The sequence below is a fragment of the Xiphophorus maculatus genome, chromosome 9, assembly GCF_002775205.1.
Source record: "Xiphophorus maculatus strain JP 163 A chromosome 9, X_maculatus-5.0-male, whole genome shotgun sequence".
In the NCBI taxonomy this organism is placed as follows: Eukaryota; Metazoa; Chordata; class Actinopteri; order Cyprinodontiformes; family Poeciliidae; genus Xiphophorus; species Xiphophorus maculatus.
This window is the reverse complement of record NC_036451.1, coordinates 5,245,684-5,265,380: the sequence shown is the minus strand read 5'-3', so window position 1 is coordinate 5,265,380 and position 19,697 is coordinate 5,245,684. Positions and strand designations below refer to the sequence as shown.

The window sequence follows — 19,697 nt, the reverse complement described above, 5'->3', positions numbered from 1 at the left end:
ACCACACAGCAGAACATTTCAACCATCAGCGGCGCTCAGACAGACACAGTTTATAATCAACATACCCTCCCAGCGCTGTGAAAGTACTTAATCTGTTTTTGTTTTTCTGTCACTCATAAATGTTTCATATCAAAAAACTTATCAAAAAACAAGTTTTAATTCCACGCAAGGATAATCAGAGTTTTTAAATTTTCCACTGTTATTTATTAAGGTCAATCCAAACCAGCCTGGTCGCATTATGAATTAACTCTGATTAAACACATTTTTTTATTCCATTTCAAAAGCTACACTCGGGTCCGAATAATGACTTATACGGTCTTAAATAGCTTAAATGGAACTTGTCTGACAACACAAAGTAGACAAAACGTCGTCCTTTAGATTGTAAGCGCCAATCTAAAGGAGCTTAAGAACATATTAGAAACACAGCAACTGAAATCTGAGTTTGGAAAAAGTTACAAGCCATTCATATGGTTTTAGGAGTCCGGCAAACTGCAGCAAAAACTATTATAAAGCAACAAATCTACAGTCAAACATGGCAGTGGTAGAGTCATGGTCTGGGGGCTGCTTTGCCATTTCTATACTTGGACGACTTGCTGTAAATAATTAAATCAAAAATTCTGATTTCCACCAGAAGATCTTGAAGGAGAACGTCCAACTATTATTTTCAACTTGGTTCTGCAGCAAAGGCAATGAACTGAAGTGAATGGATTGGACAGAAACCCTTCTAAATTCAATGTTTTGGACTGGCCTAATCAAAGTCAGAATTTAGAGATACTGTGGCTTGACCTTAAACATGCAGTTTGCTCCAAAAGGCTGAATTGGTCAAAATTCCTCCGTAAAAGGAGGCTAATGAGGCTGGTTTGGAAAGCTTTTTCCTCCTTGTTATTTGTTCCAAGCACCGCGGGCTGCAGGAAGATAATTATGTTAAAAAAAAAAAAACATTCAAAAATAAAGTGAATAAAACTTACTGGAGAGATGCCGCTTTGCAGGCATCTGGAAATAAAAAACAGTACAAAAAAAAAAGAATTTAAAAGTCAAATAATTAATAGAATTTCTCTGTCTGCGAAAGATTTAAGATTAAGAATTTGTTTGGTAACACTTTATTTGACGGGTTTGTTATAAAAGTATTACTGATTAAACTTTAGCTTTAATAACATAGAGCTACTTCATTTTTAAAGTTTAATCAGTAATACTTTTATAACCAATTTATGTCAGGTCATGATTTCTTGGTTAATGACAAGTTGTCATAACAAAGACATTTTGAATAATGTCAACTTTGTATTAAAAGTGTCATGATTTACCGAATGACACTTTATGACAACAGTCATAAATATTTATGAAGACTTACTCATGTTCATGACAGGTGTTATGTCATGTTTATGACGGTGTCATGACAGTCTTATTCACAACCCGTCAAATAAAGTGTTACCATTTGTTCTCTTATAAAATGTATAAATGCAGCAGATCTCAGGAATAACCTGCTGCCTTGTCCCTCTGTTGGGCGGCAGCGTCAACGTTCCCACGGTGGCCTTCAGCTCATTCTCTGTGGCGACAGAGTTGCTGCGACTGCTGCTGGCTACGGGTCGGATCTGGATGTGGAACTTCTTCGGCTCCTCGTCGTCAAAGTCTGAATCGCTGGAGTAGAAGTTGTCCTCCTTCTCAGAGCAGCGTAAAGGAAGCGTCAAGAAAAAGCAGCTCAGATGGCAAATGGTGCTGCGAAACGATGGAGACTGGCTCTTGAGAGAACGCCAGAAATTATTTCAAAATTTCTTTGAATTGAGAATAGTTTTAACAATAACAAGGTTTAATTGTTGCAGATTATCTGTGTGACATATAAAGTAAATAAAAAAGTCTGGATGTAGCTTAGAATAACAAGAATTAGCTGCTGCATGTTTCTATTTTTAAAATTTTATGCTCATTAAAATGTATTTAGCCCATTTGAAAGTTGTTGTTTTTGGTTTACAACAATAAATAGAAGTGGATATATTTCATATAACATACTGATGGTGTCAAAACAAATCTATTCAATTCTTTTTTTCAAAAAATAAACTATGTGTTGTATTTTAAATAGGTAGTTTGGAAGTTTATGACATTAAGGAAAAAGATTACATTTTAAAGAACAAAATGAAATATACATTTAAGCTCAATGTTATTGATATAATTCACAGGCTGATTTAGATTTAAAATTATTTTAATTTAACCAAAAAGTTTAATTTTGATAGGAAATGAGATGATATTTTTTAAAGATAGTAAATCAATGAAAGAATATCAAAAAAATACCTTTACTTTCTCAATCATTGGAAAAATGTGTATTTAAACCCTTCAAATAATGGCTGAGAAGATTTTTGCATGATATTTTGATGATTAATCTTTGCCGATGAACTCCGAGGTTTTGAGGTAGTAAGGCCTCTTTGCCATCATCCTAATCTTTTGCTCCATCTACAAATATCAGATTCAATTTGGACTCTGACGGAGCGAGTCCAAAATGTTATTACTTTAATTCACACTATGGATGGAAAAAAAGGATATCATTCTGAGTGCTGTCAGCTCGGATGACGAATCCCTCGTCGTCTACTTCCAGGGGTGAATTCTGAAAAAACAAGAATAAACACAGAGAAAGTTAGAGAGACAGCAGCAGCTCAGAGACAAACGATGCGCATTCGACACACAGACATGTTGTCACATGGCGTAGTCCAGCGCTTACACAGAGCTGTTCATTTGAGAAACAACTAGAAATATACCTCATCGATTGTAAACAGAGTTTAATTCAAGTGTTGGTCAGTGACTTTTACAGGATCTGAGCAAGAGCTCAAACAATGCTGTGTCCTGAAGCTGAAAGAGTAATTTAATTTATTTAGAAGCTGTACATAAATATTAAACAAATAAAGAAAAGTTTAAATCTGACCCATATGAAACTACAGATTCCAATAAGTCAATCTGCAGAAACTGACTTACTGCTGATTAATCTGAGTGTTAAAGTGACAGAATCTGATTCAGAGAAGAAGAGATTGGTCCAATCTAAAGGAATGGAGATTATAATCAAACCCTGTACCACTTCTCTCTTCAAGAACAGTTGAGAAACAAAGTGAAATTTATCCCATTGGAGACGGTCACAAAGTCATTTCTAAGGTTTTAGGACAACAGTGATAGCAACTTTTAACAAACGCAAAAAAAAAATCATTTGAAAACTGCACATTTTATTTACTAAGTACTACTTGGTTATTTTTGTTTATTAATATTTGTTTATTTGTTTGAAAATTGCAAATTCAAATTTATTTTTTAAAAATGTGACAATACGTGTCAATGAACATTTTCATCTCTAGTCCCATGTAAAGTATGAAAAATTATCCATAGAAATATATTTTCACATCACTGCATCTGCAAAGTTACAATGCTGGCACTGAAATAATGTGATGGAATATCTTGTAGATTACTTTACTATGCCTGCTTACTTTGATCAAAACTGTCTTATGTTTACAGAAATTGGAAATTAAATCTGAAGCTGCCAGTCACGACTTTTCCTGCACGGTAAATGTTAATGCAAGCTCTGAAGTTTGTTTTTGGAAGATTTCTCATCGTTTATTACACGCACAAAATATCAAAGGTATTTTGCATCTAAATGTACATTGCATCTTTGCATTCACTTTGCATTAGATGAAATAATTAATAAGCATTAAAAAGTGAACATGAGAGGCTTTCTAAGATTCAAACAGGCTGATCACTATTTAGAAAATTGTGTGCTGTAGTTTTGACTATTTGCTTGTCCAAACACTCCTTCAAGAATGCAGAGAAGGAAAAAAAATCTATCCAAATGTTGAACTGATCATAACAGTAATCTTGTTGTAACTCCTTATCACAAAATCTAGCAGTGAAGAAAGGTAAGGAGAAGCAGCCAGAGCAGTTTAAAGACGTTTTGTTTACTCTCTCCTTCATCATCCGCCTGTTAGATGGATTTTTGGCAATGTCCAAAGCCCTTTCACACACTTGCTGCTCTTAACACGGTCCTGCATGTAGGGAAACACGTACACACGTTTCCTCACGTGTACACATTCACTTCCACTGTCCCGGCAAGATAATCTTAGAAAGTTCTTCTCAGAAGTACAGGAATAAACTTGGGAAACCCCACATCATCCATCTTGTTATTTAAGCACACGATCCCTCCCTTCCAAACTCTGGACAAAAACACCCCTGTAATAGATTACACACCCTCAAAACACCAGAGTATCTGGTATCTAGGATAGAGTTAGTAACAGAATCTGGGTTTTTTAGCTTTTAGCTGTGAAATATGTCAATTACTCACCAATGCCTCTGGGACAGCTGAATCTCTGCAAATATAGAAAGAAGAAAAACAAAAGTTGTTACTTTTAGCTTAGTCTGAAGTCAGAAGTAAAGAGCAGATGAGGAGAGTGAGTAGGAAGGAAGTGCAACACCGTTGAGTTTCTGATAAACCTAAAAATTGCTGACATATGGTGATACCTGGGGATTTGACCCAGAGGTTTCATTTCTGATTTACTGAGAGAAAGAAAGAATAAAAACAAGATTTTTGTGTCTTATTTGATAATAGAAAATATGCTGTCCTGATAAAACTTTAAGAAAAGGCTGGAGAAATATTGATGTCAATATCACAACAGCTGCATTGCCATTACACATGTGTAAAATTAGATCTCAAAACACAATTTCGCCATTACAATGTTTCCTTTAGATAAGAAATGCAATTTAATCACAAGTAAATAAGTCTGTTCATGCAATTAATAATTAAAAATCAAAGCGCCGAACCCTTACAGAACTTACACTCTGGAAAAAATTAAGAGAGCACTTAAAATAATCAGATTCTCTGGTTTTACTTTTTATCGCTATGTGTTTGAGTAAAATGAACATTGTTCTTTAATTCTATGAACTACTGACAACATGTCTCTGATATTCCAAGCAGAAATTTTTGTATTTATTTGCAGAAAATGAGAAATGGTCAAAATAACAGAAAAGTCGCAGAGCTTTCAGACCTCAAATAATGCAAAGAAAATAAGCAGGTTATTTATTCATTATATACTGTAGTGATCTAGTTCCTTTGAACTTTGAGATTTCTGACCTAGCCATTACTCCTCCTTAAAGCAGCCTCCTTTCCTGTTTGGCTTTTTGTTTGCACAAACTCACGTGGAGTCCGGCTCCTTGTCCCTCTTTCCCAGACCGGGGATTCTGAAGGCTTTTGTTCGAGTCTTTTTCCCGCCTTCAGGGGTCAAAGCTGCCATGTACTCCTCAAAACCGACTGAAGCTACAAGAAAAAAAATTTAAATTTTTTTTTACCATCTTATTTTTTAAATAGACATTGCCACAAAGAAAAGATGTAATATTTTCTTTTTCTTTTTGTTTTATGCTCAATCTTAATTCAGAGTAGATGGAGAAAGAATAAGCTCACTGTACCTGGCCTCTCTTTGCCCGTTCCTTTCAGTTCAGCAAATTTCTGAATGAGGATGTCGATGCCGATGTTTTCCACATTCTGCTTAAACTCCTCGTGGACCTACAGCCCAAAGTGAAAAATGAGCTCTGAATGCAAGGCTTGCCCCAGAAAATTTACTAGCTGAGGTTTTCCTGTGTGTTTTTGTATAAAACGATATTAAGTTGACAGGAAATGTAAAAATATTATTGGGTAATTATGTTACTTGACAATACTTAAACTCATAACTATAGAGTCTTAAAAACAATAAATTAAAAAATACATTTAAAATCAATACCAGTTACGGTATTTGCATTTCAGTTAAATACAAATTAAGTCATCAGTTAGTGAATATAAAAACACAATGTGATGCTGATCACATTTAAATGGCAAGGCATAAATGGCATAAATGAAACAACCAGCTGCATGCTAACAAAATGTCAGTGCTGTTAAATTTGATTTAATGGTTTCAGCATGGAATAATCAAATATTTTAAATTATATTCTAAGATTCTAAGGAGCTGGCAAGTTTACTTTGTAAAAGTTCACAGAATAATCTTTATAGTTAGATTGTTTTGTTACCACAGCTACAAACTGATGCTGTGAGTTTAATCTTTAAGTTTGAGCTCCATCTGTTCATAAATACATCTTATAATACACTGGTAGAAAGCCTGAAAAGCTTTTATTGTTCCCACAGTTTAGCACATTTGCACAGAATAAGCACACTCAACCATCATTTCTTGTGCTAAATCAATAAACCGAGCCTTAAAAAAACAAAATTTAGAAAGAATGAACCAAAACTTGATGCTACGTCCAGCTCATAACTTATTCTACTCTGAAGACTGAATCACAAATGCTTACAGTACAAAGGGGAGTGAAAGGCAGAAAAGCAAAGCTCCAGATAAACAGGATCTTCATTATCATCAAAGCCGTGTTTCATATGAAGTCCAACTTACCTGTCCCACCTGGACGTGGGTGTCCTCTATGGAGTGAGAGTAACTTTTAATCAACTGTTTCATCTGCCTCAGATGTGCCTCTTCGATTTCCTGAAACCTCTGCTCAAACATGAACACGGTCACAAAAACACACAGAAGAAATTAGAAATTTTACCCAGAAAATGCTGAATTTGTCACATTAACTTTGCTTGATTTGCAATCATTCAAACAGCCTTTGCATAATCGTCACACAGATGAGATCTTACTGTCAAAGCATTTCGAAATCTAGAAGATTATTACGAAAAATGATCAGTTACACAACAATAACTGTCATTGTGCAACTTAAAGTACTTTAAGCAGTTAAATCCACATGGCATTTCACTTTCTCAACCAAAAAAAACATATGTCAATAACTGCAGGTGTCAGTATTTTTATCATTTTGCTTGTTAATGGTAAAAGATGCACCAAGTCACATAAGAGAAAGCAAAAAATTCTTAGTTTAAGATAAACTTTCAAAAGAGACCTCCAGAAATGTAAGATTTAAGAACATTTATATTTGTTTGTACTCTTTCAGCCAGATCTTTTGTTACTATGTTTTACAAGTATAGTCTTCAAGAAAGTTGTTTTTGTTGAGGAAGTTCCACCAGTGAGATTTAAAAAATAGGAGCAGGATTTTTGCAAATTTAGTTTTACATCCAGGTCTATTTCTCTAGAGTTGCCATATGCAGTGACATGCTTTTATTTTGTCGTTTGGTTGGCTTAGAAGCTAAATACTACTGCATTAAAAAGTAAAATTATTAAAACTGAGTGTTATTGTTTACCAGTATGGTAGCTTGAACTGAAGACTGGAGCGTCTTTAATCCCAACATTTAGTAATAAAATCAAATGGGAAGTACAATGAACCTTCTGTATTTGCAGGGATTGGGGATCACAACCACCCACAAATAGCTGAAATAGCTTTGACTTTATTTATGAACGGTTTCCACTAACTTGCGTGTCTACAGACGAAATCCCAGAAAAATACATAAAAGTTTTGGGGTTTTAAAGTGACAAAATGGGAAAAAGTTCAAGGGGAATGAAATGTCTTCTAAGGCACTGTAATTTCACTTTAATGTTTGATGTAAAATCATCCTAATATTAAAACAAGGAGGAAAATACACACACAAATGAAATCCTAAATTATTACTCTAAATCCAAACTGGATTTAGAGTAACAGGAGCTCATTAAAAAGTGCAACAAATTATATATTTTTTAGTATAACAAAAACACCTTGGAACAAAAATGTCACACACCTTAACAATTACAAACAGATCTTCCTCCTCTGAGCTATTACAGGAACTAATTGGTCACCAGGACTCCATTCATTATTTCAAATGTAAAACACAGAAGTGCTCATTGGGATTTGTTAAACATTTCCATGGAAACAGCTGTTGTAACCATGGTAGCACAGAGGCAGTGATTAAAGGTAATGAGCATTTTACAGCTTGTGTGTGTGGAAGTGGGTGTTTAGGAGTCGGGGGTTTAGGTGGGCTGAGGTTCTTTTATCAGGGGCAGCGCGCGGCTTGATGGAACATGAATAGATGGGATGGTGGGGTTCTGTTCTGGTGGGGCGCCACACAGAACTGCTTGAAGCCAATGAGAGGGAGGAATGGATGAAAAGCTAGATCAGAGGGAGGGCGATCAGTAGCGCTAGAGTCGACGCTGACCTGGGCGGACTCGCTCATCTTCTGCTCAAACTCTCCTCCCACACGGTTGTACTTCTCGATGCACAGCGCGAAGGACTCCGCCGCTTTCTTAGACTTCAGCTCCGCCTAGCGAGGAGAAGAAGGAAAATTGCAGCTTTCAAGCCGCTGACTCACAGAGCTGACATTAAATTTAACAGAACAGCTGTATTGAGACAATATCAGAACTGTAATTAGAAATGAACTAATGCAATATGTGATTACTGAGCTGTAGCACGTTGGGTGTCTGCAAATATAACAGTGGATCTTTGCTCCAGAATGAGACAAGGGAAGTAGCTTTGCATTATAGTCACACAACAGTCAACAATAATCTGACATGATCAAACATCACTGACGAATCTGAATGCAAGGCTTAAGAGAACATTACCAACAGCTCCGTAATGTTTTCGCCCATTTCCTGGTAATTTTGAGGACTCAAATTAGTTCAGTTCTTAGTACAATATAGCTATAGAGATATTTTTAAATTCAAAACTGGAAGAAAAATATGGATGTATGGATGGATCTTTTAGACAATGGTAGAAGGAATAATGTATGGAAATATTCTCCTTTTCTTTTTCCATACTTATCCAAAGCAAAAAAATTCATAAAAACGTAAACAAAATTTCGTTTTCAAGCTTTTCAAAGTTTTTGAAAAGAAAACATTTTATTAGCAATCCAACCACATTACTCTGTTAACAAATGATACTGCAAATGTGGTAAATTTCAAGTCTCTGAGTCTTTAGGAAGAAAAATGCAGCACAATTTAATTATCTCAATTTATTTCACGGAATTTTTTATTTTAGTTTGCTCACTTCTGTGCCAAATGGCTGAGGACTTAATTTTAAAGTAGCAGCAAACCTTCTCTAGTTCTTTCTGCGGTGCTCCTTCCTTCCTGAGTCGGTCCAGCTCCAAACACTTGGTGTGGTAACCTTCCTTCGACTTCTGAAGGTGGCCGTTCTGAACCTGCAGCGCCTGCACAGCATCCACCGTTCTAACCATCTCCTCCTTTGTCTGGTTGACACACAATTCACATTTGATGTCTTGGCTTTATTAAGGACATGATACAAACAGGCTACATGAAGCACATGTTTACATTCCAGGCGTTTACCTTACGATGAACTTTAACTTGCTCGTCTCCATACTTGCTAACGTCCCGGATCAGATCGTTCATCTTCTTCATCAGCTCCAGGTGGCAGAGAGCCAGTTTGTCAGAAGATACCCTAAAAACATCCCACATGGGCGCAAAAGTCCTAAAGAAAACACAGATAACCAATCATTAACCAATAACACTAATGATTGGAAAAACAAAGATTTAATAAAGAAAAAATATTCTTCTTATTGTATCAAATAATTAACAGTGGAGCTGTAAATGACTTTATGCATGTGCAACTGTAACTTAACTAACATCTGGTTTCAGAAGTTTATTAGAGCAGATACTTGTGGTTGGTAGTACATTTGCAGAAATCTTACACAAGGTTTTGCTTTTGTTGATCCTTTGATGAACAAAACAACATAAACAGTTAAAAATACACATGCATTAAAGTATATGAGCTAAATATCACACAGTGATTTAATCATAAATTTGGACATTTGGTGATGCAGATGGCACTCATACATATAACACATGCAGCCATATGACAGTCACATTGATAATTACAACAACAACCCCAGGGAGAAAAGGAAGCACTAGCTACAAGTCTGTACTCACCCCAGTTGACTTCCATTACTCGCTATTTTAGCCAGTTTGTTCATTGATTTGGAATAAGTCTCCTCAATGGCAGCCCTGGAAAACAAAAATATTTTAACACAATCAAGTCATTTAGAGGAACTTGTGACACAGCAGGAAACAGGATTATACAAAAAATATTACAGTTTTGTAAAAAATAAATGTGAGAAGACAAAGTGATCTATCATTTGGGGTTTCTGGTTGCATGTTTGTAGCAAAACTATTAAGTGAAAAAGGCTACTAACACTCAACACAGAACAGCTATTATGCTTTTTATAAGGACCTTTATCAGAATCAACTAAAATCCTCAGATTTCTACTGTACAGAAAAAAATAAATCAGTAGAAATCAATCACAAAGCTTTGATTGGTGAACTTAACTTGAAATAACTCCTCTATTTCTTGCACCACCGCCCCCACAGCAAATCTAACTGCTTTGATTCGCCAAACAAATTGAGAAATTTCATAAAGTTTTCTATAACAAAAAGCTTTCAGGGAACACAAAAAGAAATAATGTAAGGAGGAAATTCATCAAAACAGTTGCCTAACCCTGATCTGGCTGGATCACACTCTGGTACCAGAGCGCTTCTGTTTCATTTCCTGACCGCTGATTCGTTGTGTGCTGCTTTCAAACAGATAAGTGAGTTCCTCCTGTGAGGAATGTGGACAAGTGTTCTGAATCAATGTCAGGATTATATCAGCGGCATAACAGCTTCCTCTGTGCGTGCCAACCTTCAGCGCTGACATCCCAATACCCTGTGGAATCCTACTTTCATAACAACAACTTATTCCACTTTTTATTTTGACTGCAGCATTTACGTACTGCAGCCAAGTAGATCAAACTCATATATGTATTTTGCAAAAATAAAGAAAGTGAGCATCATAACTGCTAATACTGCTTCAGTCAGAAAGAGAAACCCTGGCTTATGTCCTGTATTCAGAGAGAAAATGTTTTGAGATGAGATAAAAATTCACTTTTCTTGTTTTTTTTTACTTTAAATATCTACAAGCACCAAAGCAGATAAACACAACCCAGTTAGAAAACATACACTAGTTTATTGATTTAAGTGTAATCAAATTTTGTATATCAACCTGATGTAGAAATATGTGAAAGGTCCATTTAAAGTGAAAATTTGAGTCAGTTGATTTCAATAAACAGACAGTCAGTCAAGAGTGGACACCTAATTATATTAAAGTCAAACTTTATTAAACTCTAAACTTTACAACGTTAGTGAAAGTGCATCACTGCACAAGCAAAGGAGGTGGAAAGCTGTACTTTTAGACAAAGGCATTTGAAAAAACATCATAAGATTTTGACTTTTCCAAATTTAGGACCACATTCACTTTCCATACTAGTAATTAGGTCCTAACACATTCTAAAACTAACCCTGATTAGCAGAGATCACCTGAAGTGTGGACTCACATGTCACAAAGAAATATTTCTGACCAGAATGAAATATTTCCTGTATGTCATGTTTGTTTGGTACAGTAAGCATAAACTTTACAGCAACTATGTAACTGCAGAAAAGAGTCTGCAAACTTTCAAGTATAAATCAAAGACAAACTTAACAGCAGAATTTATAACAAAAACACAAATTAAACTGAAAATGAAACCCACATGAATCCTTTCAAAAAGCCAAAATTAAACAGATTAAAATGCCACCCTAAAATCTATTCTTATCCTTTTGTATGCTGAGACCTTTTAACTGAATAATCATTAATTAAACTACTGCTTATAACAAGAATTTAAGTCTGATGGGAAACCAGGAAGTGGGCTCTGATAAAAATGAGAAATAATCTGCTGATTCATGACAAAAGCTGCCTGTTGTTAGATTGTTTTAAAGTATTACATATTGGTTTTTTTAATGAAAGCCGTAAATGTTTAAAAAGATGACAGATGTAAGCTCCTCCACTATTACTAAAAACCTAAATCAGAGCTAAAACTGAATAGAATATTCAGTTTTAGCAGTCTTTTTGTATGTTTTCATGAAATATCTGCAACAACGGAATGGCAGCAATGAGACAAGGTTTCTTAAAATTTGTTTTTGTTAATTAGGTGCAAACATGTTCTTTTGTTAACAACTCAGCTACTTCTATCCTTGAAAATATATATGCTTCTTTGTAGCAAAGTAATAAAGTAGAACACTTTATTTAAGATTTTTTATCTGAGAAAATATTTTCTCAGATAAAAGATGAGTTGGGTTTTCTGGCTCTAAACTTTTATTTACAGTAGCGACGGGTTGAAAATGTTGCTGAGCTTTGTGAATGGAGAAAGAAAACAATGTTCATTTGGTAAAATTTAAAGTTATCTTTAAACTGTATTAAATTTACAGCAAAGAGCTTCATGACACATGAAGTAATGGTGTTTCTCCAAACATCTGATGTACTTAAGCAGTAAAAAATAATGGTGAAGACATGAGTCAAAGGTTAGGGAGTCGATTTGAATAATATTAAGAGGGATATACTTGATTTTGTTGTTATCTGTACGCTCCTGACAGGTCTTTGAAAGCACACAGGTTTAAACACATGAGCGATGAACCAGCAGATGAAACTAAACACTTCATTTCTAATCTCTGAGCACATCACCCAGCCTAGCCCTTTTCTCCTCTTTTTCTCAGAGTGCAGAGTCAGGAATGTTGGATTTCACCGAGCCACCTCCCACATCAACCTTACCTCTCTCGGACAAACTCGGTGAGCTCTTTGGTTGCCAGCTGGCCATGCTTCATGTTGTGGTATAGCACGTCAAAGCCGGCATTTTTCTCCCCCTGCAGAGGCACAAATTAAAACAGATACCTCCTGTTAGCACCAAGCCAGGAAACATCAAACTGGCAGATCTCATCCAGGTGGTGAAAACAATTTTTCAGGGTTACAGAGAGCAAACAAGTTGCAGTAAAACTAGAAAAACAGTCTCACCGGTATACTACTGACAGTTTTGGATCAAACTTATGTTGTAAAATATATCACCACCGTTATTTGGCTGTTTTGAACTACAAACAATCGGCAGTAACCAGGTTTCAAAATGCTATAATGCACATTTCTTTAATACATACTTGGTAGCCACTGTTAGTAACAAAATTTACATTTACACACACATGGAAATCAATTTGGCAACTAAATTTACTTACTTGTACTGATCTCATCCAGCTTAATTTTACATTTTGCTGTCATTTCTGATTTTTATTTTCTAAACAACTCTGTTGTTTGAGCACATTTGCTTTTTGCTGGATAATGAATAAACATGGGGTTCTTTGCTCAACACTAAATCCCTTGAACCTTTCAGACCTAAAATATAAAAAACAAAAGTTAGGAAACAACTTTAGAGATGTTGCTGCACTGTGAACAGACATGCTTCCTCCTGGTTTAATGTAATTAGGCTGTTAAGCTTATTTGTGAGCACTGATGTTTAGTGAAATTGGCCAAAAACATGTAGGATCAGTGATCCAGAGGAGAAACTTTGTGTTTCACTCATTCATTAATATAGCTAGTATTTGGAGCAAATATAGCCTGTGTTGGTGAGTGATTTTGAAAATATGATGAAAATGCAGTGTGATTTTTGAAGATCGACTCCTCACTTGCTCCACCATCCGGTAAAACCATGATCAGTTCTAATTTTGATGGATGGCGATGCGGAGGTGCTGCACACTGCACCACCATGGCAGAGCAAATGCTCTCATTAACTATAATGGGTTAGTATTTACTGCAGAGTCCATTCTGTGGTGGAGTGAAGTTGAGATGTAAATTGGGTCTAAGTGATGATGTGTCCAACATTTGACATTTTTCTATGCAGCATCCAGCATTTCACTACTGTTTGAGAAAAAAATAATCAAATATAATGAAAATACTACAAGAAAATCACCACTCTCTTAAGTGTCATTAATTTTTTTTTCCATCTGTCAAGCACAAATGTAAAAAAAAAAAAAAAAAAAAAAGTCAGAAAACCAGAATGCCTCCTGTGCAACCAAGAAGATTTAACAGACTACATCATCACCTCAGGTCCATCAGTGCTGTAATTTTACAAACCTACACCTGTCTTTACATGACTCTCTATAATCCATGCAAGTCCAGCTGAGACAGACACACAGTCACTAAAATGGGTGTGTCTAGACTTCAGCCTCACATTTTTTAGTAAACAGACAGTTGGACTCCTTGTGCAGCCACAGCCAGCTGCTTCTCAAGACCTAAAAATAACCCGTTTTAGAAGAACAGACCCTTTTCCAGGTACCAGGGGAATGGCTGGAATGCCAAGAAAAGCTTGGTAGTCACCACACAGACATATGTACCCAACAAACGGAGACACAGACTGCTGCAAGAGGAAAAGCCAGACATCAGAAAGTAAGCTGAGAGGAATCTTAAACCGACAACACCAGATTAGACAACATTAAGCAAGCACCATCAATCTCTTGTCTATAACTCCTTTATTATTTAATTAAAAAACAGAAGATCTGATTTGACTTTAATAGATGTCCCATGTCCTTTTGGTCCTTCTTAGGTAATTTGTGCACATTTCACAGGTTAACACAACATTGCAGAACTTAATCTGATAGTTTTAAAGACATTTTTCTCGTTCCAGAAATAATAAAAAAAACTCTTAAGTCCTGGTTCAGGGATAACATTGATAAAAAGTGGTTGTTTATAGGGGCATTTCTTCACATAATGCCCCTCAGAGCATCTTTCTCTAACCCTGTTTTTAATCAGACTTCCAAGTCTCAACCTTCAAATAGTCCTTTAAAAGTGCATCAAAACCTTCAGTACCTTAGAAGATCCAATACTACTAAACAATCTTAAAATATATTGTGTTTTTATGCTCTGTGGCCCTGCTACCTCCCTGCCTGTCAGAAAGGCTGTAGGCTGGCCTCTTGGTTGGTACACAAGTGACTTAATACACCCTGATGCACTCATTTCCAGCAGTATGCGGAGGAGCTGAATATTTTATTTAGTTATCTTACTTGTTTTAGTTGTACATATTAACCTTCCCATTTTTTTTTCTTTCTTTCTGTTTCCCCCCATCTATCTATTTGCTGTTCTATCTTCTATCCTTAATAACCTGGGGTGGGTTGGGTTGGGGTATCACTGTTTTTGTTGTTTATTTTCTGGTTACATAAATGACAGTTGGACAGTGGTATTCTGGAATTTATTTGTAACTGCAATCTTGTTTGGACTCACTCACTGATGATGACAATATAGAAGATCCCCATGCCAGCGTCAACCCACGCCAACTGGTCATCGCGGTCTGATCAATGACCCGGATATCATTGTATTTTGATAACTGTCCTGCAGTTTTGTTAATTTGTTGAAAACAACAAATATATTAAATAAAATATATATATATATATATGTATTGTGTTTTTAGAAAAGTTTTGGAGAACATTTTAGGAAACTTTTACACAAATTTCACAATTTGACCAAATTTTTCAAGATTTAAAGATATTTATTTTAACAGAAACCTTAAAATGAGAGGCTATAAATGAATACATGTCAATTGTTCTGTTTTATTTAATTTATTTACTGTTGTAAATGGTGGTACTTTACCACCCTTTGTAGTTGAAAAGGCAGACAAAAAAATCCTTCATAGTTCGTTGCAGTTGTGAATGCCTAATGTGGAAATTCTACCCCCACAGAAAGGTGAGCTGACAGCTTCAGTTCAGGCTTCAACCAAACACACACACACACACACTCTATCTTCACAAGGACTTTTCAATGACTTCCATTCATTTTTTATTAATTTTTATTGCCTAATCCTAACCAAAAACAGTAATACTTCTTTATGCCTGCGCCCCAAAGGAGCAGTGGGTCTTCACAAGGTATTGTAGGAGAACTAGGTCTTACAAGGTTAGAAATGCTAAAACACACACACATACCTGCCCATTCAAAGCTAAACACAGCACCTGTCCACCATACCTGGCAGGCTGATGTAGCAAGTGCATACAAAGCCAGTCTGTCTGTTGAAATGTTCATCTGATCCTGCATGTCACTTCAAATTCAATATCCAACAGAATGTTGCATTCCAGCATCTTGATAGTGCAATTATTGTGATTCAATATACAGTAGTTCTGCCTCAAATCAACTAAAATCATTAACAGTTTATAGTGATACAGAACTAAACTAAAAATGTAGTGAGTGTGCAAATATTCTAGGACTGCAGAGTATATGGCAATTGTATATCCTCATTACAATATCAGTTTCTCTGCAACATTCACACTGCAGAGACACTGCTTGGAGTGCAATGACTGTTTGCAAATATATTCCAAGTGTTGGACAGCAGATGCTCACAATGGACAAATATGATTTTACCTAAAATACTAATAGTCACAGATTGGCGGAAGATCAAATGAGAAATACAAAAAAAAGAGGAAAACAGGCAAATATTTTACCTGATAATGCCATCGCATTCGTTACCAATATCACAATCTGAAGGTTTCCCAATCAGAATCAGAGTCATGCAGAAGTACAATGAAATTAGTTTAATTTCAGCCCCATCCAAAGAACAAAAAAAGAAAAATGAACATTATAAGACATGGTGCAACTCTTGACCAATCACTGCTGGAGATTGAAACCATCCCCAAACCTATGAGAATGAGCAGACATAGATCACGGATAGATGGATTCATCTACAATTGTAGAATGCATCAACATGTTTACAACACTTTAGATCACAAACCCGAAGCTATAAAGTGCAAAAAAAAAGTCAAAACACAAATATTTCCATAAAATCAGAGTGTGAACACACTAAAATATCCAGCATATCACTGACATTTAAAGATATTGTTCCAGCAAAGTGATAAAGAACGATAATTTTAGATGTGAATTTAGGCCAAACCTTGTAAATTAGGGAAGCTGGAAACATTCCCTGAGTGCCATAATATATTCCTTAAACTTTAGCTGAATGATAAATTTTCGTCGTCTGATATATGCAAACCCCCATACTTACTCTCCTGCTAATCTCTTATTCATCAATTAAGTTGACCGAGTCGGTCATGCGTGATCGGGTTCATTACCATGACAATAAGGCGAATGGTGGCAATAGAGACCCCGGAAAGTTTGGGGGAGGTTTAAAGAGATGAACAAGTTTCTTACAATGATTCAGACACTGTGGGCCTCTGAAACTGGTCAGAGATCTACTTTAAATTCTTAAAGAGAAATTATTTTAACTCTGTATACAGGAAGTCAGCAGCGGTATGGTGAAGTTAAGATGACTGTTTTTTCCTCTTCTTATTTGAAGCATTAAACATTAGTATTTTAAAAATTGAGTTTACAGACAATCATGAATCTCAAAGCAAAACAAATGTAGCACCAAACAGCAACTTTACATGACTTATCAAATAAAATAAAGATGTATTTTTTAGCTGTTAAAGCACGTTAACAACCCAAGACTTTATAATAGTTGATATTCGATTTAACTGATTTAACTTTTATGTTTTTTCTTAAAATACAGATTGTAAAATGTGAAGTCACAAATGAGCTATTCATGTACCAATGCAAAGCAAACTCTGTTTCTCTAAAACTATAACAATTTGCTTGTATAATTACAGTAGATGTTTCTTTCCAGCAGTTGCAATGCTCATTAAATAGTCAATCACACACAAATAGACCTAATAATTTTCTTTACATATAGCTACTGAGGAACACGTTCCTCTGTGTTGTCTACTGGAGAACTGTGTGTGTGTTTTGTGTGTCCAAGTTGAAACCAAGCTCATTTAGTTCTGATGAGAGACAAATGGTTACACATCTCCCAAGCTTTAGTTCTTACAACATAAGGAAGTGAAGTCGGGCAACCTGTCTGCCAGAGGTTTGCTGACTCGTGCAGAGTGGTTCTGCTTAGTGGGCAGGTTGAGCTGAATGAACACTTCCACAGCAGAGACAGTACCATCAGAAGCAGAGAGCTGCAGCTCTGCAGCACAGATGGCCAGTTTGTTGACTGATGTAAACATTCACATCTGTTTCTCTGAAATGATTTTCCATTTGTTGTATTAAACATGAGAAGTAGACATATGGCTGCTTCCCGGATAGAAATAGATGTCATCTGTCGTGATGTTTGTGCTTGTAACTGAGATATTAATTTGTGCTCTCTGAAGGTGTATTTCCTGTAAAATGGAATAACTAATCTGTCAAACACCAAATATATATATTTTTTGAATTCCAAGGAAAAAGATTATTCTTTAAAGGCAGTACTTTAAGTGTTATGCTTTTTAATCAAAAAAAGAAAAGCAAATAAGCAAACAATGGATTTTCCTAAAACAAAACTAGAAAAATGTTCTGTATTATACATGTTAGACGTTTTTGGCTAGTTGACCAGCAGTCTGTTGCAACAATCAACTTTCAATGGCATCTCTAGAAGTCTCTTTAAACCACAGAAATGATCTACATCAAACTTGAGAAAATGCCAGAGAAAATACTTTCGGATTTCTTTCAGGTGTATATTTTGGTGTAAAGCAAACTGGAATAATAAAGCATCACTTTCATTTGCTGAGGATGTATTTAATCATAGCTGCAGGCTTCCCCCCCGAGCACAGTCCTTATGTAGTTAATGGAAAAAGACAGAGCTCCATGAGGAGGCTTTGTGACCGGCTGCGAATGTTCTTGAGCCAAACAAGACGAGGCTGTGTGAGCAGCTCGTTCCCAAGCGGCTCTGTTGGCTAATTAGCTAAAGGGCTGTTTTGTCTTACACAGCTTTTTAGCTCTGAACGCAACCTGGGTGGGAAAGCGCTTTTTCCTTACTGTTAAACAGACAGGCTTGTAAACAACAAGCTGTAGCTAAATAAGTTTAAAAGTCTGAAATCTCTTCTTCATCCTGAATTTTTTTTTTACATAATAGCAACCTGACATACTGACAGTTTGGTCACGTATGTTTTCTGTCTTAATGAAATTTTAAGCCAACCTTAATAATTATTGACATTTCCCATTTCTCGATAAATTAAGACAGTTTTATTGCCCAGCATTTTTTTTAATGCCCCACAAACAAGCATTACTGTGGACATTTCAAAATCCAAGAAAGGGAAAAAAGGGAAGTAGGGCACACCTGAAATAGATGCGGCAGGTGTGCAAGAACAGAACAGAATGGAAAATGTCAGGGCTCATTAAAAAAAAGCAGGCGACAAAGAGAAAAGGAGGCGACTAGAATAGCTGAAAAGCATACAATATGATCAGAACAAAGCAGAAAGGTCAAAAGAGTATACATGACAAAAATAGTAGCCAACGTTAGTCTGTCATTGAAACAACTCTTTTGTCCCAGGTGGCCCATTTGGACCCACTGGAACCAGGTTCTGGAGGAAACGGCGTGCTAGAGCTAGCTCCGTTTTAGAAAATTCACAGAAACTGAGTTATCACAGTGCTAAGTTGTTATGTCACAGCAAACATCAGTCTGTGACAGACTTGGTGCTTCTCCAATGCAGATTTCCGGGGCAGAAAGAACAAAATGGAGTTGATATCAATCACTGGCATCCAAGCAAAACTGGAACCACCTCATTAAAGAATGGTTAAATAACAAGAACTATTGTAGCTGAATCCAAACCATTAATCTCCTTAATTTGCCATGAAGCAAACTGGAAACAAGCCATTATGCCGCACATTAGGAATCTGGTCAGTCAGTTTAGAAAATGGAAGAATAAAAAGTAAACTGTCAAATTTCTGAACAGCTAAAGCAGATTTCATATCTTCCCTCCCTTTTCTGTGCATTCCCAGGTTAAAATATTATGTAAGCTCATGTTTTCAGTTGTATTCTCCAGATTAAAACAGTTTTAGGTGGTTGCACAATATTGGACAATCTACCAATGATATTGGTAAATATTGGTATGTCAACATTAATTGTGATATTTTCTTCTTTCCTCTCTATTAGCAGCAGAAGCATATTGTCAACCAGTGATTGGAATGCAAACATCTGGGGTTCAACG

At 35.9% G+C, this 19,697-nt stretch overlaps 1 protein-coding gene across 1 annotated transcript in view; it reads right to left on the bottom strand.

Moving 5' to 3' along the window:
- The window catches only part of LOC102235822 (F-BAR domain only protein 1-like), a 55,209-nt gene that overhangs the window by 18,922 nt on the left and 16,590 nt on the right, over positions 1–19,697 (bottom strand). Inside the window, exons 3-14 of the mRNA XM_014470566.2 lie at positions 12,484–12,575; positions 9,795–9,869; positions 9,195–9,336; positions 8,945–9,097; positions 8,072–8,176; positions 6,387–6,485; positions 5,419–5,515; positions 5,152–5,269; positions 4,301–4,325; positions 2,530–2,590; positions 1,479–1,669; positions 969–993 (exon numbers count right to left, since the gene is read on the bottom strand). Coding sequence (XP_014326052.1) covers positions 969–993; positions 1,479–1,669; positions 2,530–2,590; positions 4,301–4,325; positions 5,152–5,269; positions 5,419–5,515; positions 6,387–6,485; positions 8,072–8,176; positions 8,945–9,097; positions 9,195–9,336; positions 9,795–9,869; positions 12,484–12,575 — 1,183 coding nt within the window. The remainder of the gene's footprint in view (positions 1–968; positions 994–1,478; positions 1,670–2,529; positions 2,591–4,300; positions 4,326–5,151; positions 5,270–5,418; positions 5,516–6,386; positions 6,486–8,071; positions 8,177–8,944; positions 9,098–9,194; positions 9,337–9,794; positions 9,870–12,483; positions 12,576–19,697) is intronic.